The 13,953-nt window shown below is 56.6% G+C and overlaps 1 protein-coding gene across 2 annotated transcripts; it reads left to right on the forward strand.

Annotated features, from left to right (window-relative positions):
- Positions 1-1,117: 1,117 nt before the first annotated feature.
- Positions 1,118-13,586, forward strand: APLP1 (amyloid beta precursor like protein 1). 2 transcript variants are annotated; one of them, XM_005588906.4, is made up of 17 exons: positions 1,118-1,325; positions 2,211-2,354; positions 3,362-3,494; positions 3,702-3,814; positions 4,073-4,206; positions 4,319-4,503; positions 4,955-5,085; positions 6,119-6,193; positions 6,982-7,140; positions 7,226-7,354; positions 9,676-9,775; positions 10,871-10,978; positions 11,559-11,585; positions 12,059-12,129; positions 12,686-12,748; positions 12,870-13,013; positions 13,136-13,586. In XM_005588906.4, the coding sequence occupies exons 1-17, from the start codon at positions 1,179-1,181 to the stop codon at positions 13,232-13,234; spliced, it is 1,962 nt and encodes a 653-aa protein (XP_005588963.3). In that variant the 5' UTR covers positions 1,118-1,178; the 3' UTR covers positions 13,235-13,586. The 2 variants fall into 2 exon arrangements, with proteins under 2 accessions (XP_005588963.3, XP_045237035.2); XM_045381100.2 differs by having other exon boundaries at positions 11,562-11,585.
- The last annotated feature ends 367 nt before the right edge of the window (positions 13,587-13,953 follow it).

Consider the following 13,953-nt stretch of genomic DNA (forward strand, 5'->3'; position numbering starts at 1 on the left):
CACCACACCCAGCTAATTTTTGTATTTGTTTGTAGAGACAGGATTTCATCCTGTTGGCCAGGCTGGTCTCAAACTCCTGACCTCAAGTGATACGCCTACCTAGGCCTCCCAAAGTGCTGGTATTACAGGCGTGAGCCACTGTGCCCAGTCATGGACTCTTTTAATATACATCTTCATACACACACGCACACACACACACACACACACACGAGTTGCAAACAGAAAAGACACACACATTGGCATGTATGCACAGACACACGCATAGATGTCCACACAGTTGCACACATGTGACAGGGCTGCCCCAGGGGTCCTGGGAAAGACAGAGTTCTACACTCTCATTAGAGGAGACAAACGAGTGAGCCCTGAAGTGGGACAGAGAAGGAGACTATGGGCATGAAAATGGCAATCCCCTGGTCCTTACAGCAAGGGTGGAGATCCAGACCCTAATCCTGGGGCGCTGCATCCACAGTGGGCATGGTGCTGGTGCCTGCTTGGGTGATCCTTAAAGAAAGGTCCCGGGGGCTTTGGTTCATGGATCCTTGAGCTAGGAGTTAAAGATCCAGGCCCCTGGGACCCTTGGGAAGCAGAGCAGGAAGACTGAACTGGTTCTGAGGGAGAATGGGCTGGGGGCTTGGTCTCTGGTCCTGAGAGAGAAGGTGCCCAGACTTCTGGATCTGAAAGAGGAGGGGACTGGGTCTCAACTGCTGCCATCTTGACGGGACATTTTGGAGGCCTGTATTCCTGAGCCCTCAATAGAGGAATTTACTAGGGGACGGGGGTCTCTGATGCTTGCATCCTTGGAGAAGGACAAAACTGTGAGTGTCTGGGTCTAAAGAGGGTGAGAGTCCTGCGGGAGGACTCAAAATCCACAACGGGCTGAGCCCATAGCAGGACTCCTGGCTGGGCCCTTCATGGGGCGGGACGCCTGGAATCTCCAGGGGCGGGGGCCTGGCGCAGGCTCCCGCCCGGGGTTCCCGAGCTGCTCCACTCTGCGCGGAGCCGCCACGCTATTGTCCTAGCCAGGAAGGCGGGGCCGGCGCGGGGCGTGGCTGGCGGCGCCGGCGCAGCCCGGGGGCGGCGGGAGGAGGAGGTGGCGGCGGTGGCGCTGGGAGCTCCTGTCACCGCTGGGGCCGGGCCGGGCGGGAGTGCAGGGGACGTGAGGGCTCAAGGGCCGGGACATGGGGCCAGCCAGCCCCGCTGCTCGCGGTCTAAGTCGCCGCCCGGGCCAGCCGCCGCTGCCGCTGCTGCTGCCACTATTGCTGCTGCTTCTGCGCGCGCAGCCCGCCATCGGGAGCCTGGCCGGTGGGAGCCCCGGCGCGGCCGAGGTGAGGCCGGGCCGGGTCCTGGGGGATGGGGGAAGGGGCGGGACCGGGTCTTTGGACGCCAGCGCGGACATGTACAGGACAGAAAGCGCGGTCTTTCCAGCCAGGTGGTCAGCCCCCAGGCGCCCCCAACCGCATTTATGAACCCAGGGTTCCAGGCCCCAGCTCCCCCATCCTCCGACGTCCCAGCCCCCTCCCACCCCGAGCATAGGAACTGGTCTATTCAGAGCCCCTGGTCCCAGAAGTCCAGCCCCCTCTCCAGACCCAGGTGACTAGGTCCCAACCCCCTCCCTCCTGGACATAGGACCCACCAAGCAGCGAGGCACTTAGATCCAATAATCCAGACCCCTTGTATTCTCTGGACCCATATGGAGGCCCTTGCAGCCTCCTAGGACCCAGGAGTCCGGTCCTTCAGTCACCACCCACCCCAACCAGATGTAGCTCTCCAGTCCTCAAGGACCTGGTGTCCAGGACTGTAGGCCCCTGAAGCCAGGCCTTATCAGCTTTGCACCCTGCAACCGGAGCCTGAGCAAGGGATGGAGGGAGGAGGGGCCAGAACGCCTGGGTTCAGGCCTCCTCCGCGATTCAGGTTTAACCCCTTCGGGCTCCAGAGCGGCTGAGCTGGGGTCGGGGCGGAGTCTGTCTCCGCGGCAACAAGGCAGAAAGAATCCCGGGGGACCCGGGTCGCCATAGCAACGGGAGAGCTAGGGCGCCCCCGCCCTACGGGAGCTGTTTCCCAGGGAACGGTGCCTCCATGGAGGCGGTGTGCACAACGGTGCTTGGGGGAGGGGGCTGGTGCTGGGGGTCTCGGTCCTAGGGAGCAAAGAACCAGGGGACCCTCATGCCAACGCCCCCCGGGCCCTCATTATCCCCTCCACTTCCATCCAGGCCCAGGGGTCGGCCCAGGTGGCTGGACTATGCGGGCGCCTAACCCTTCACCGGGACCTGCGCACCGGCCGCTGGGAACCAGACCCACAGCGCTCTCGACGCTGTCTCCGGGACCCGCAGCGCGTGCTGGAGTACTGCAGACAGGTGGGCGGGGCCGAGCGGGAGGGGCGGGGCCAGCGGGAAAGCGGGCCCCAAACGAGGCGGGGCCGCCCGTAGAAAGCTACACTTGAAAAAGGCGTGGTCCAAGGTGCCGCGGGATCTAAGACGTGGAAGCTAGCAGACGTGGCCAATAAAGAGGTGCAACTATGCTAGGGCAGGGGACCTGTTTTGAAATACTAAGTCAGGAAAGGGGGAGAACCGCGAGATAGCCAGAGAAGAAGTGGAATTTAGGAATCTGGTGGTCTTTGTAAAAAGCAGAGGTGTAGTGGGGAGTGGCGAAAGGATAGGCGGGGCTAAGACAGAAAGAGACCTTAAGGACCAGCGAGATGGGGAAAGGGGTGGAGCCCAATGAAAGCGCGGAGAGCTGGGGGGCGTGGCCACGAAAAGACAAGTCTGTAATGGGAAGGGAGAGCTTTGGAGAGGCGAAATAGAGGAAAAGGCAGGGCTAAAAGGAGGGTGAGACCTTTGGGGAGACGAATCTGACTGCGGGGAGGGGTGACCAGAGAGGTGGGCTTAGAGGGACCTTCAGAAAGAAACAGCACAGGAAAAAAGATAGCCTTGAAAACGGACCTGGCCGGGCGCAGTGGCTCACGCCTGTCATCGCAGCACTTGGGGAGGCGGAGGCGGACGGATCACCTGAGGTCAGAAGTTCGAGACCAGCCTGGCCAACATGGCGAAACCCTGTCTTTACTAAAAATACAAAAATTAGCCGGGCATGGTGGTGCGTGCCTGTAATCCCAACTACTCGGGAGGCTGAGACAGGAGAATAGCTTGAACCTGGGAGGAGGAAGTTGCAGTGAGCCGAGATTGTACCATTGCACTCCAGCCTGGGCGACAAGAGCAAATCTCCGAAAGAGAGAAAGAGAGAAAGACAGAGAGAGAGAGAGAGAAAGGAGGGAGGGAGGGAGGGAAGAAAGGGGACCTGACTACTGGAAAGGGGTGGCTGGCAGAGGCGGGGCTGTGGGCTGATTGCCCCCATTTAACCCCCCCAGATGTACCCGGAGCTGCAGATCGCACGTGTAGAGCAGGCTACCCAGGCCATCCCCATGGAGCGCTGGTGCGGGGGTGCCCGGAGCGGCAGCTGCACCCACCCCCACCACCAGGTTGTGCCCTTCCGCTGCCTGCGTGAGTCCCAGGCGGGGAGAGGGGAACTGAGGTGGGAGTTTCCGAGGGGCAAAATTCTGAGCCCCTCTCTCGGGCCCACATTAAGGGGGTGGGTGCTTGTGTCCTAAGTGGGTCAGAGAAGCCTCTGAGGATAAAATATCTGGATTCTGAGGAGGGTGGGGTTGGTGCTGTAGGAGGGTCTCACCCTGGTGTCCCGTGCTTCCCCAGCTGGTGAATTTGTGAGTGAGGCCCTGCTGGTGCCTGAAGGCTGCCGGTTCTTGCACCAGGAGCGCATGGACCAATGCGAGAGTTCAACCCGGAGGCATCAGGAGGCACAGGAGGTCAGGACCTTGGCCCACCCGTCCCCAGCCCCCAGAACCCAGGAACCAGGACCCCAACACCCTCCTCCACCAGAACCGAGGGTCTGGGCCACCAGTATCCTCTTCCCACTTGGGATCTAAGAATTTCATCCCCCAACCCCTTCCTCCAGAACCAGGAATCCAGGCTCCCAGCCTCATCAACCCCCAACCCAGGCAGCCCAGCTCCCCATCTACCCTCCTACCCCACAATCCTGGCATCTGGGTCCACTCTTCCTACAGGCCTGCAGCTCCCAGGGCCTCATCCTGCACGGCTCGGGCATGCTTTTACCCTGTGGCTCGGATCGGTTCCGTGGTGTGGAGTATGTGTGCTGTCCCCCTCCAGGGACCCCCGACCCATCTGGGACAGCAGTTGGGTGAGTGAGAGGGAACCCTCCATGCCCATCCCAAGGTTCCTGAGGCAGGGGATGGAAGCCTGGGAGCCTGGGCCTGGGTTCTTATTGCCTGGGTCCTCTCCTGCTCCCTCAGTGACCCCTCCGCCCGGTCCTGGCCCCCGGGGAGCAGAGTAGAGGGGGCTGAGGATGAGGAAGAGGAGGAATCCTTCCCACAGCCAGTAGACGATTACTTCGTGGAGCCTCCACAGGCTGAAGAGGAAGAAGAGGAGGAAAGGGTCCCACCCCCAAGCTCCCATACACTTGCAGTGGTCAGCAAAGGTGAGGCAGTCTCTGAACCTCTGGGGCCTCTCCACCATAGACGGAGAAACATCTGGGGGAGTGTTGCCGGGGGCTGTTTTTGGGAGGGACCTATGAGGGAAAGGCCCAACTGAGGAGAAAAGATGAGAGTATCTTTAGATAAAACAGAGGTAGAAGAGCTAACCTGCCAAGGGAGGGGGTGGTTTGAGGGTACTTGGGAGTAGAGGGGCCATTGGGTAGGTCCTGAGGATCATTTCAGGAAAGCTTGGAAGATGGTGTAATGGATTCCTAAGCTTTGCAAGAAAAGGCTAGGCCCAGTCCAGAACTACATCTCCCATAATGCCAGGCAGCAGAGGTGGCTAAACTGGGTGCATGATGGTCTCCGGTGCACTCTAGGAAATGTGGTTCTCTAAGTAGAAAAGGCGACCTGGAGGTGGGCTGCAGACTGACCTCCTGATCCCTGGTCTTGCAGTCACTCCCACCCCGAGGCCCACAGATGGTGTGGATATTTACTTTGGCATGCCTGGGGAAATCAGTGAGCACGAGGGGTTCCTGAGGGCCAAGATGGACCTGGAGGAGCGTAGGATGCGCCAGATTAATGAGGTGATGATACCGGGGGCCCCAGGACCCCCTACAGTACAGAGCTCCCTAAATACCAGGAAACTCCTCCAGGACACATTGATACTACCTCCAAAGGCTCCCTAAGCCCCTTTGACCTTGAGCTCTCAACACCATCCCCTAAGATGACCAGAGATCCATGGCCCATCTATAATCCTACTGAGACACCACCAGATTCTATGGAAACTCTGGTCTATGATACGCTTTCACTTTACTGGTTTTTGTTGTTGTTGTTGTGATGGAGTTTCGCTCTTAACACCCAGGCTGGAGTGCAATGGTGGGATCTCGGCCCACTGCAACCTCTGCCTCCTGGGCTCCAGTGATTCCCCTGCCTCAGTCTCCTGAGTAGCTGGAATTACAGGCACCTGCCACCACGCCCAGCTAATTTTTGTATTTTTAGTAAAGACAGGGTTTCACCATGTTGGCCAGGCTGGTCTTGAACTCCTGGCAGGAGGAGATCCACCCGCCTCGACCTCCCAAAGTGCTGGGATTACAGGCATGAGCCACCACGCCTGGCCTCTCTTTCACTTTAAACTCCTTCTGCATCTTCCCTCTTGGGAACCCAAGAGCCAGTAAGACTTAAGGGATCTAGGGCCTCTAAAATCTTTTTTTTTTTTTCTTTTTTTTGAGACGGAGTTTCGCTCTGTCGCCTAGGCTAGAGTGCAGTGGCGCGATCTCCACTCACTGCAAGCTCCGCCTCCTGGGTTCACGCCATTCTCCTGCCTTAGCCTCTACTCCCAAGTACTCCCGAGTCCCCAGCTGGGACTACTGGTACCCACACCGTGCTCAGCTAATTTTTTGTATTTTTAGTGGAAATGGGGTTTCACCATGTTAGCCAGGATGGTCTCGATCTCTTGACCTCGTGATCCACCCACCTCGGCCCTGTAATGTGCTGGGATTACAGGCATGAGCCACCGCGCCCGGCCATGGGACCTCTAAAATCTTAAAGAGGGGTTGGGGGACTTGCCAGGTGGATGAGGGTGGATTCTGGGATCCTGAAGCTCCCCTCCGTACGCAGGTGATGCGTGAATGGGCCATGGCCGACAACCAGTCCAAGAACCTGCCTAAAGCCGACAGACAGGCCCTGAATGAGGTAGGACAGCCCCAGTGGGTCCTACTCATGCCTGTCCGCCACCTGGAGCATACTCAGTTTCACCTGGCTCTGGCTGTGTCCTGCCCATCCAGTTCCACCCCTTTCCACCTATTTTAGCCTTTCCTGTCCCCATGCCTACATGCAGCTCTGCCTCTCTTAGCCGCCATCTGACCTGACACTGCTCTGCTCCTCAGATTGGCCATATTTGGCCCCATCTACACTTGACTTGCCTGTCAGGGCTGGCTCTGGAGTCCTGTCCCAAGCCGGGGCCCCTGCAGATGCAGCCAGGGCCTTCTTGGTCTCTCTTTGATGCATTCATGTCTCTATCAGGCCCTGCCCCCTGATTCTGGCTCTGCCCGGCCAATCTCACCTCTTTCAACCTGACCTACCCCATGGAGACCCCACTCATGTTAGCCCCCATTCCAGCTCTTGGTCCCACCCCTATCGTGTCATTTATGCACAGCCTGTCTCTAGTTTGACCCTGCCCAGGCCAGGAGCCCTGCAAGGCTTTGTCCCTTTCACCTTAACATTGGTCAGTTCTGCTCCCAGATTGTTTCCACTCAATCTTACAGTTTACATCCTCACATTGGCTCCCAGTGGGCCTAGTCCCACCTCCACTCTGCCTGGCCCTGTAGCCCACCCCTTCCAGTCCGTAACCTTTGGTTCTGCCCAGGCCTGGACCCCTGGAACACCCCCTAACCCCATGTAGCCCTGCCTTTCCAGGCTCTCTTAGACCAGGCTTTGACCCATTTTCTCTTCTCCTGACCCTGTGCCTACCCGCTCCCCAGCACTTCCAGTCCATTCTGCAGACCCTGGAGGAGCAGGTGTCTGGTGAGCGACAGCGCCTGGTGGAGACCCATGCCACCCGTGTCATCGCCCTTATCAACGACCAGCGCCGGGCCGCCTTGGAGGGCTTCCTTGCGGCCCTGCAGGGGGATCCGCCTCAGGTGTGGAGACCATGGGGGCAGAGAGCAGAGAGCAGAGGGTGACAAGGATCAGGGTGGGCTTGGGCAGCCTGTGTCCCTTCCACAGGCGGAGCGTGTCCTGACGGCCCTGCGGCACTACCTGCGTGCGGAGCAGAAGGAGCAGAGGCACACGCTACGCCACTACCAGCACGTGGCTGCCGTGGATCCCGAGAAAGCACAGCAGATGCGTTTCCAGGTGCTCACATCCTTCCAGCTCCCAAATGCACCACTATTCCTCAGACGCCAGCACCTCAGGCTCTTCTCTTGTCCCTTAGACCCTTTTTCTGTCTTTTGAAGCCCTTCCTATCCCTTGAACACCGCTTCTCTGCCCCTTCCCAGTCTCTCAACTCTGCTTCCTGACCCTGAAACATGGAGCCTCACACACTGTGCCTTTGACGCGTTTCTTGTCCCTTGGATTCTTACTCCCCCTGCCCTTGATCCTATGTTCTTTTTTTTTTGAGATGGAGTCTTGCTCTGTTGCCCAAGCTGGAGTGCAGTGGCCAGATCTCAGCTCACTGCAAGCTCCGCCTCCCGGTTTACGCCATTCTCCTGCCTCAGCCTCCCAAGTAGCTGGAACTACAGGTGCCCACCACCTCGCCCGGCTGGTTTTTTGTATTTTTTAGTAGAGATGGGGTTTCACCGTGTTAGCCAGTATGGTCTCGATCTCCTGACCTCGTGATCCGCCCGTCTCGGCCTCCCAAAGTGCTGGGATTACAGGCTTGAGCCACCGCGCCTGGCAGATCCTATGTTCTGTCCCTTGGATTTTCTTTTTTCTTTTTTTTTTTTTTTGAGACGGAGTCTCGCTCTGTCGCCCAGGCTGGAGTGCAGTGGCGCGATCTCGGCTCACTGCAAGCTCCGCCTCCCGGGTTCACGCCATTCTCCTGCCTCAGCCTCCCGAGTAGCTGGGACTACAGGCGCCCACAACCGCGCCCGGCTAATTTTTTGTATTTTTAGTAGAGACGGGGTTTCACCGTGGTCTCGATCTCCTGACCTTGTGATCCGCCCGCCTCGGCCTCCCAAAGTGCTGGGATTACAGGCGTGAGCCACCGCGCCCGGCTGTCCCTTGGATTTTCACTGCCTTTCCCAGAGTCCTCTTTTTTTTTTTTTTTTTGAGACAGGGTCTCACTCTGTCACCCAGGCTGGAGTGGTGCAGTGCAATCTTGGCTCATTGCAACCTCTGCCTCCTGGGTTCAAGCAATTCTCCTGCCTCAGCCTCCTGAGTAGCTGGGATTACCAACGCGTGCCACCATGCCTGGCTAATTTTTGTATTGCGTTGGTGCAAAAGTTATTACGGTTTTTGCTATTGAAAGTAATGGCAAAAACCGCAGTAACTTCTTTTTTTTTTTTTTTTTGAGACAGTCTTGCTCTGTCACCCAGGCTGGAGTGCAATGGCGTGATCTCTGCTCACTGCAGCCTCCGCCTCCTGGGTTCAAGAAATTCTGCCTCAGCCTCTTGAGTAGCTGGGATTACAGGAGCCTGCCACCATGCCAGGCTTTTTTTTTTTTTTTTTGACAAGAGTCTCACTCTGTTGCCCAGGCTGGAGTGCAGTGACGTGATCTGGACTCACTGCAACCTCCACCTACCGGGTTCAAGCTATTCTCCTGCCTCAGCCTCCCGAGTAGCTGAGACTACAGGCAGGTGTCACCACATCTGGCTGATTTTTGTATTTTTAGTAGAGACGGGGTTTCAGCATATTGGTCAGGCTGGTCTCAAACTCGACCTCAGGTGATCCACCCTTGGCCTCCTAAAGTATTAGGATTACAGGTGTGAGCCACCACACCTGACCCCAGCTAATTTTTGTATTTTTAGTACACACTGGGTTTCAGCATTTGGCCAGGCTGATCTCGAACTCCTGAGCTCAGGTGATCTGCACACCTTGGCCTCCCAAAATGCTGAGATTACAGGCACGAGCCACTGTGCCTGGCCAGAAACCCCAATAACTTGCACCAATCTAGTATTTTTAGTAGAGGCAGGGTTTTGCCGTGTTGCCCAGGCTGGTCTCGAACTCCTGACCTCAGGTGATCCGCCCACCTCGGCCTCCCAAAGTGCTGGGATTACAGGCATGAGCCACTGTACCCAGTCGAGAATCCCCTTGTTCCTTGAACCCTCTTCCTGTCCCTTGACCTCCTTTCTCCATAACTCCCCTTGTTTTCCCTGGAACCCCTGTTCTGTGTGCTCAAATTTGAATTCCCCTTTCCTGGATGTTTTCTTTCTGTCTATGGAATCCGTTCTGTGCTCTTGAACTCCAAATCTTGCCTTGAACTATGTCATCTGTATGACCCTTCAGTCCTCAATCCCTGTCTCTGGAATCCCCTCAAACCCCGCTTTCTGTTCCTTGGACCTCATTCTTCAATTTCCTTCTCCTATGGCCCAGTTCCTGACCCTTGTGCCACACGTCCTGTCCATTGCATGTGCCGCTTTTCCTTGGCCGCTATTGAATTCCTCCTTCATACTGCCTCAGTTTCCTCGTGTCCAGCCTGCATTGCCCAGCTCATCCTTCATGTCCACTCCCCACAGGTGCAGACCCACCTTCAGGTGATTGAGGAGAGGGTGAATCAGAGCCTGGGCCTGCTTGACCAGAACCCTCACCTGGCTCAGGAGCTGCGGCCCCAAATCCGTGAGTGCCTATTACCCCGGCCCCCATTCCAGAACTCTGAGGGCAGATCTTGACTCCTAAATATTGATCCCCCCAATTTCATTTATTTCTCTGTAACAAACCAGCCCAGAACTTAGCAGTGAAAATCAACAGCCATTTTTCTTTGTTCATGATTCTGCCATCCAGTCTGGGCTCAGCAGAGTGGTTCTTCTAGTGGTCTTGCCAGTGGTCAAGCATGCAGTTGTATTTAGCTAGCAGATCATCTGGGGGCTGGGAGTCTAGCACAAACGGACCTTTCTCCCTCTCCAAGGAGGCTCACGGCCTCTCTTCTCCATGGAGCCTCTCCATGTGGTCTCACCAGCAGGGTAGCTGGATTCCCTACTTGGCCGTTCATGCTCTCCAAGACATCAAAGTGGAAGTTGCTAGGTCTTAAGGCTTGGGTGCACATTCTATTTGTTAAAACAAGTTACAAATCCAGTCCAGATTCAAGGGAAGGAACCTATATGCATACCAGAAAGTGTGACCTACCACAGCCCCCAGATCTATTGTGGCTTCCTCCTGGATATCTCACACATAACCCTGATTCTCCTGGTATTTAAGAAAGCTATCATCTTGAGCTGGGCGCAGTGGCTCACGCTTATAATCCCAGCATGTTAGGAGGCTGAGGCAGGCAGATCACTTGAGGTCAGGAGTTCGAGACCAGCCTGGCCAACATGGTGAAACCCCATCTTTACTAAAAATTAAAAAATTAGCCAGGTGTGGTGGCACTTGCCTCTAGTCCCAGCTACTCAGGAGGCTGAGGCAGGAGAATCACTTGAACCCGGGAGGTGGAGGTTGCAGTGATCTGAGATCACGTTATTGCACTCCAACCTGAGCAACAAGAGTGAGACTCTGTCTCAAAAAAATAAAGCCATAATCTTGAAACTTCAGCCTCCATCCTTCCTGCCAGCAGTGCCTCCCTCCAGCTTCCCACTTTCTCAGATCACACTTCTGGCTATCCCACACTTGGGGCTGACTCTGCTGTCTGCACGATCCCCCAGTTGCTCTACTGTTAGGGTACCCTTCACTCACCCCAATGCTCACTACCTCAGCCACCTTTCTGCATCTCCCCCTCAGAGGAACTCCTCCACTCTGAATACCTGGGTCCCAGTGAATTGGAAGCCCCTGCCCCTGGGGGCAGCAGTGAGGACAAGGGTGGGCTGCAGCCTCCAGATTCCAAGGATGGTGAGTGAGCCCACATATAGGTGACCCCAGACATTGGGGAACATGCCAGCTTAATCTGTAATCCCCTGGCTGGGCGCGGTGGCTCAAGCCTGTAATCCCAGCACTTTGGGAGGCCGAGACGGGCGGATCACTAGGTCAGGAGATCGAGACCATCCTGGTTAACACGGTGAAACCCCGTCTCTACTAAAAAATACAAAAAACTAGCCGGGCGAGGTGGCGGGTGCCTGTAGTCCCAGCTACTCAGGAGGCTGAGACAGGAGAATGGCCCGAACCCGGGAGGCGGAGCTTGCAGTGAGCTGAGATCCGGCCACTGCACTCCAGCCTGGGCGACAGAGCGAGACTCCGTCTCAAAAAAAAAAAAAAAAAAAAAAAAAAAAAATCTGTAATCCCCTAGAGTCTGAGGGTGTCTTCACCACCACAGTGACTGGGAAAGGATGGGGAGGAACGTCTGAGGTTGCGGAGGCCTCTGTAGGATCCCCCATCCTCATTCTTGGTCCCTGGGAGGATGTTTCTCCACCTTTCTTTGCTGATAACCCTCCTCTCTTCACTCTTCCACTGCCTTGCTTCCTCTGGCTTCCAGCAGACACCCCCATGACCCTTCCAAAAGGTGAGTGTCTCGTAGTTAACCCCAGCCTCCAAATCCCACTAATCCCTGAACCCAGAAGGAAACAGGGTCCATCCATTGGGAACCTCAGATTCCCTGGGGTAGAGTCCGATATACTTTCCAAGCCCCTCCTCTGAACCCTAAAGAATGAAATAGGGCCAGGCGCTGGTGGCTCACACCCGTAATCCTAGCACTTTGAGAGGCTGAGGCAGGAGGATCCCTTGAGGCCAGGAGTTTGAGACCAGCCTGGGCAACATAATGGGACCCTGTACATACAAATAATTTAAAAATTACCTGGGTGTGGTGGGGCATGTCAGTAGTCCCAGCTGCTCAGGAGGCTGACATAGAAGGATCACTGGAGCCCAGGAAGTTGAGGCTGCAGTGAGCTGAGATCATGCCCCTGCACTCCAGCCTGGGTGACAGAGTGAGATTCTGTCTAAAAAAAAAAAAAAGAATGAGATCAGACTTGGGGGTAGGGTCCACAGAACAAGACGCTGCATCCCCTGAGAAAGAGAAGATGTCCCCGCTGGAACAGTATGAGCAAAAGGTAAGTTGGTCAGACCTGTGGGCTCCCAAAGGGGAACAAGAGCGGGGCCTATACTGCTGGGTATGAGGGAGGAGATGCTGGGGGCTTAGATTCCTTGTCCTGAGGGAAGAGGGAGCTGAGGACATGGAATTGAGATCCTAGAAAATGAGAGGGTTGGCCGGGCGCGGTGGCTCAAGCCTGTAATCCCAGCACTTTGGGAGGCCGAGACGGGTGGATTACGAGGCCAGGAGATCGAGACCATCCTGGCTAACACAGTGAAACCCCGTCTCTACTAAAAAAATACAAAAAACTAGCCGGGCGAGGTGGCGGGCGCCTGTAGTCCCAGCTACTCGGGAGGCTGAGGCAGGAGAATGACGTAAACCCGGGAGGCGGAGCTTGCAGTGAGCTGAGATCCGGCCACTGTACTCCAGCCCGGTCGACAGAGTGAGACTCCGTCTCAAAAAAAAAAAAAAGAAAAAAAAGAAAATGAGAGGGTTGGGGGACGCTCTCTTGGGCCGCTGGGGAGGAGGAGGCGGGCGCCAGGCTTCTGGGTCCCTGACACCTCCTGCTCCACCAGGTGAATGCGTCTGTTCCAAGGGGTTTCCCTTTCCACTCATCGGAGATTCAGAGGGATGAGCTGGTAAGAGGAGGAACAGCCGGGTACCTAGGGGAAGAGGCCAGAGGTCAGCAGCCAGGCTGTAATTCCCAAAGCCACACGGGTCCCTCAAAGACGCCCTCTGCCCCATCTCCTCTCCCTGCAGGCACCAGCTGGGACAGGGGTGTCCCGTGAGGCTGTGTCGGGTCTGCTGATCATGGGAGCGGGCGGAGGCTCCCTCATCGTCCTCTCCATGCTGCTCCTGCGCAGGAAGAAGCCCTACGGGGCTATCAGCCATGGCGTAGTGGAGGTGAGACCCACGAGGGCGGCATGTGGGAAGAGTTCCTGAGCCCGGGTGTGGGCAGGCTGAGAGGCCTGCGGGCAGTCCCGCCCCCGCACCCCACTGTCCTGTCGTTCCCCTGCCGGTTGCAGGTGGACCCCATGCTGACCCTGGAGGAGCAGCAGCTCCGCGAACTGCAGCGGCACGGCTATGAGAACCCCACCTACCGCTTCCTGGAGGAACGACCCTGACCCGTCCCCCTTCACCCCTCCAGCCGAACCCAGACCTCCCCTCTTCCTGGAGCCCCAGAACCCCAACTCCCAGCCTAGGGCAGCCGGGAGTCTTGAAGTGATCATTTCACACCCTTCTGTGAGAGGGCTGGAAATTCTTATTTCCCCTTTCCAATTCCAAATTCCATCCCTAAGAATTCCCAGATAGTCCCAGCAGCCTCCCCATGTGGCACCTCCTCACCTTAATTTATTTTTTAAGTTAATTTATGGATCCTTAAGGTGACCGACACCTTGGTCCTAGTGTCTATTTCCCTGGAATTCACCCTCTCATGTTTCCTTACTAACATCCCAATAAAGTCCTCTTCCCTACCAAGCCAGCCTGAGTCTCTGTGGGAGAATTAGTCTGTAACCACAGCTGGACGCGGTGTCATCCCCGCCCAGGCCGCCCTGGTCTCTTTAAACGGGATGACGAAGCTTTACATCTGGGCGGGGCCTGCGGGAAGGGCTGGGAGCGCCGGGGACTGGGCTCAGAGGCCCGGGATCAGCGCCTGTCCCGGAGCTCTCCGCGGTGCTGAACTGGCCGCACCTTCTAACTCTCATTCTGCTGGGTACCAGGGTGGACCCCAAGGAGGCTGGGCTCCAGCGAGTTTCCCCTGCCATCTGCTTAGCCTCACACACAATCACACGCAGCGCCCACCCCAATCTTCGAGAGTCCTGTAAGATATTATGAATCGTGAACC

This window comes from Macaca fascicularis, chromosome 19, assembly GCF_037993035.2.
Source record: "Macaca fascicularis isolate 582-1 chromosome 19, T2T-MFA8v1.1".
NCBI classification, from domain to species: Eukaryota; Metazoa; Chordata; class Mammalia; order Primates; family Cercopithecidae; genus Macaca; species Macaca fascicularis.

Bases quoted from the DNA above. Each gene is read 5' to 3' on its own strand.
- APLP1 (XM_005588906.4), top strand. From the start codon at position 1,179: ATGGGGCCAGCCAGCCCCGCTGCTCGCGGTCTAAGTCGCCGCCCGGGC. The intron at 4,207-4,318 runs GTGAGTGAGAGG...CTGCTCCCTCAG, and splicing joins CCATCTGGGACAGCAGTTGG to TGACCCCTCCGCCCGGTCCT. The intron at 13,014-13,135 runs GTGAGACCCACG...TGCCGGTTGCAG, and splicing joins TCAGCCATGGCGTAGTGGAG to GTGGACCCCATGCTGACCCT.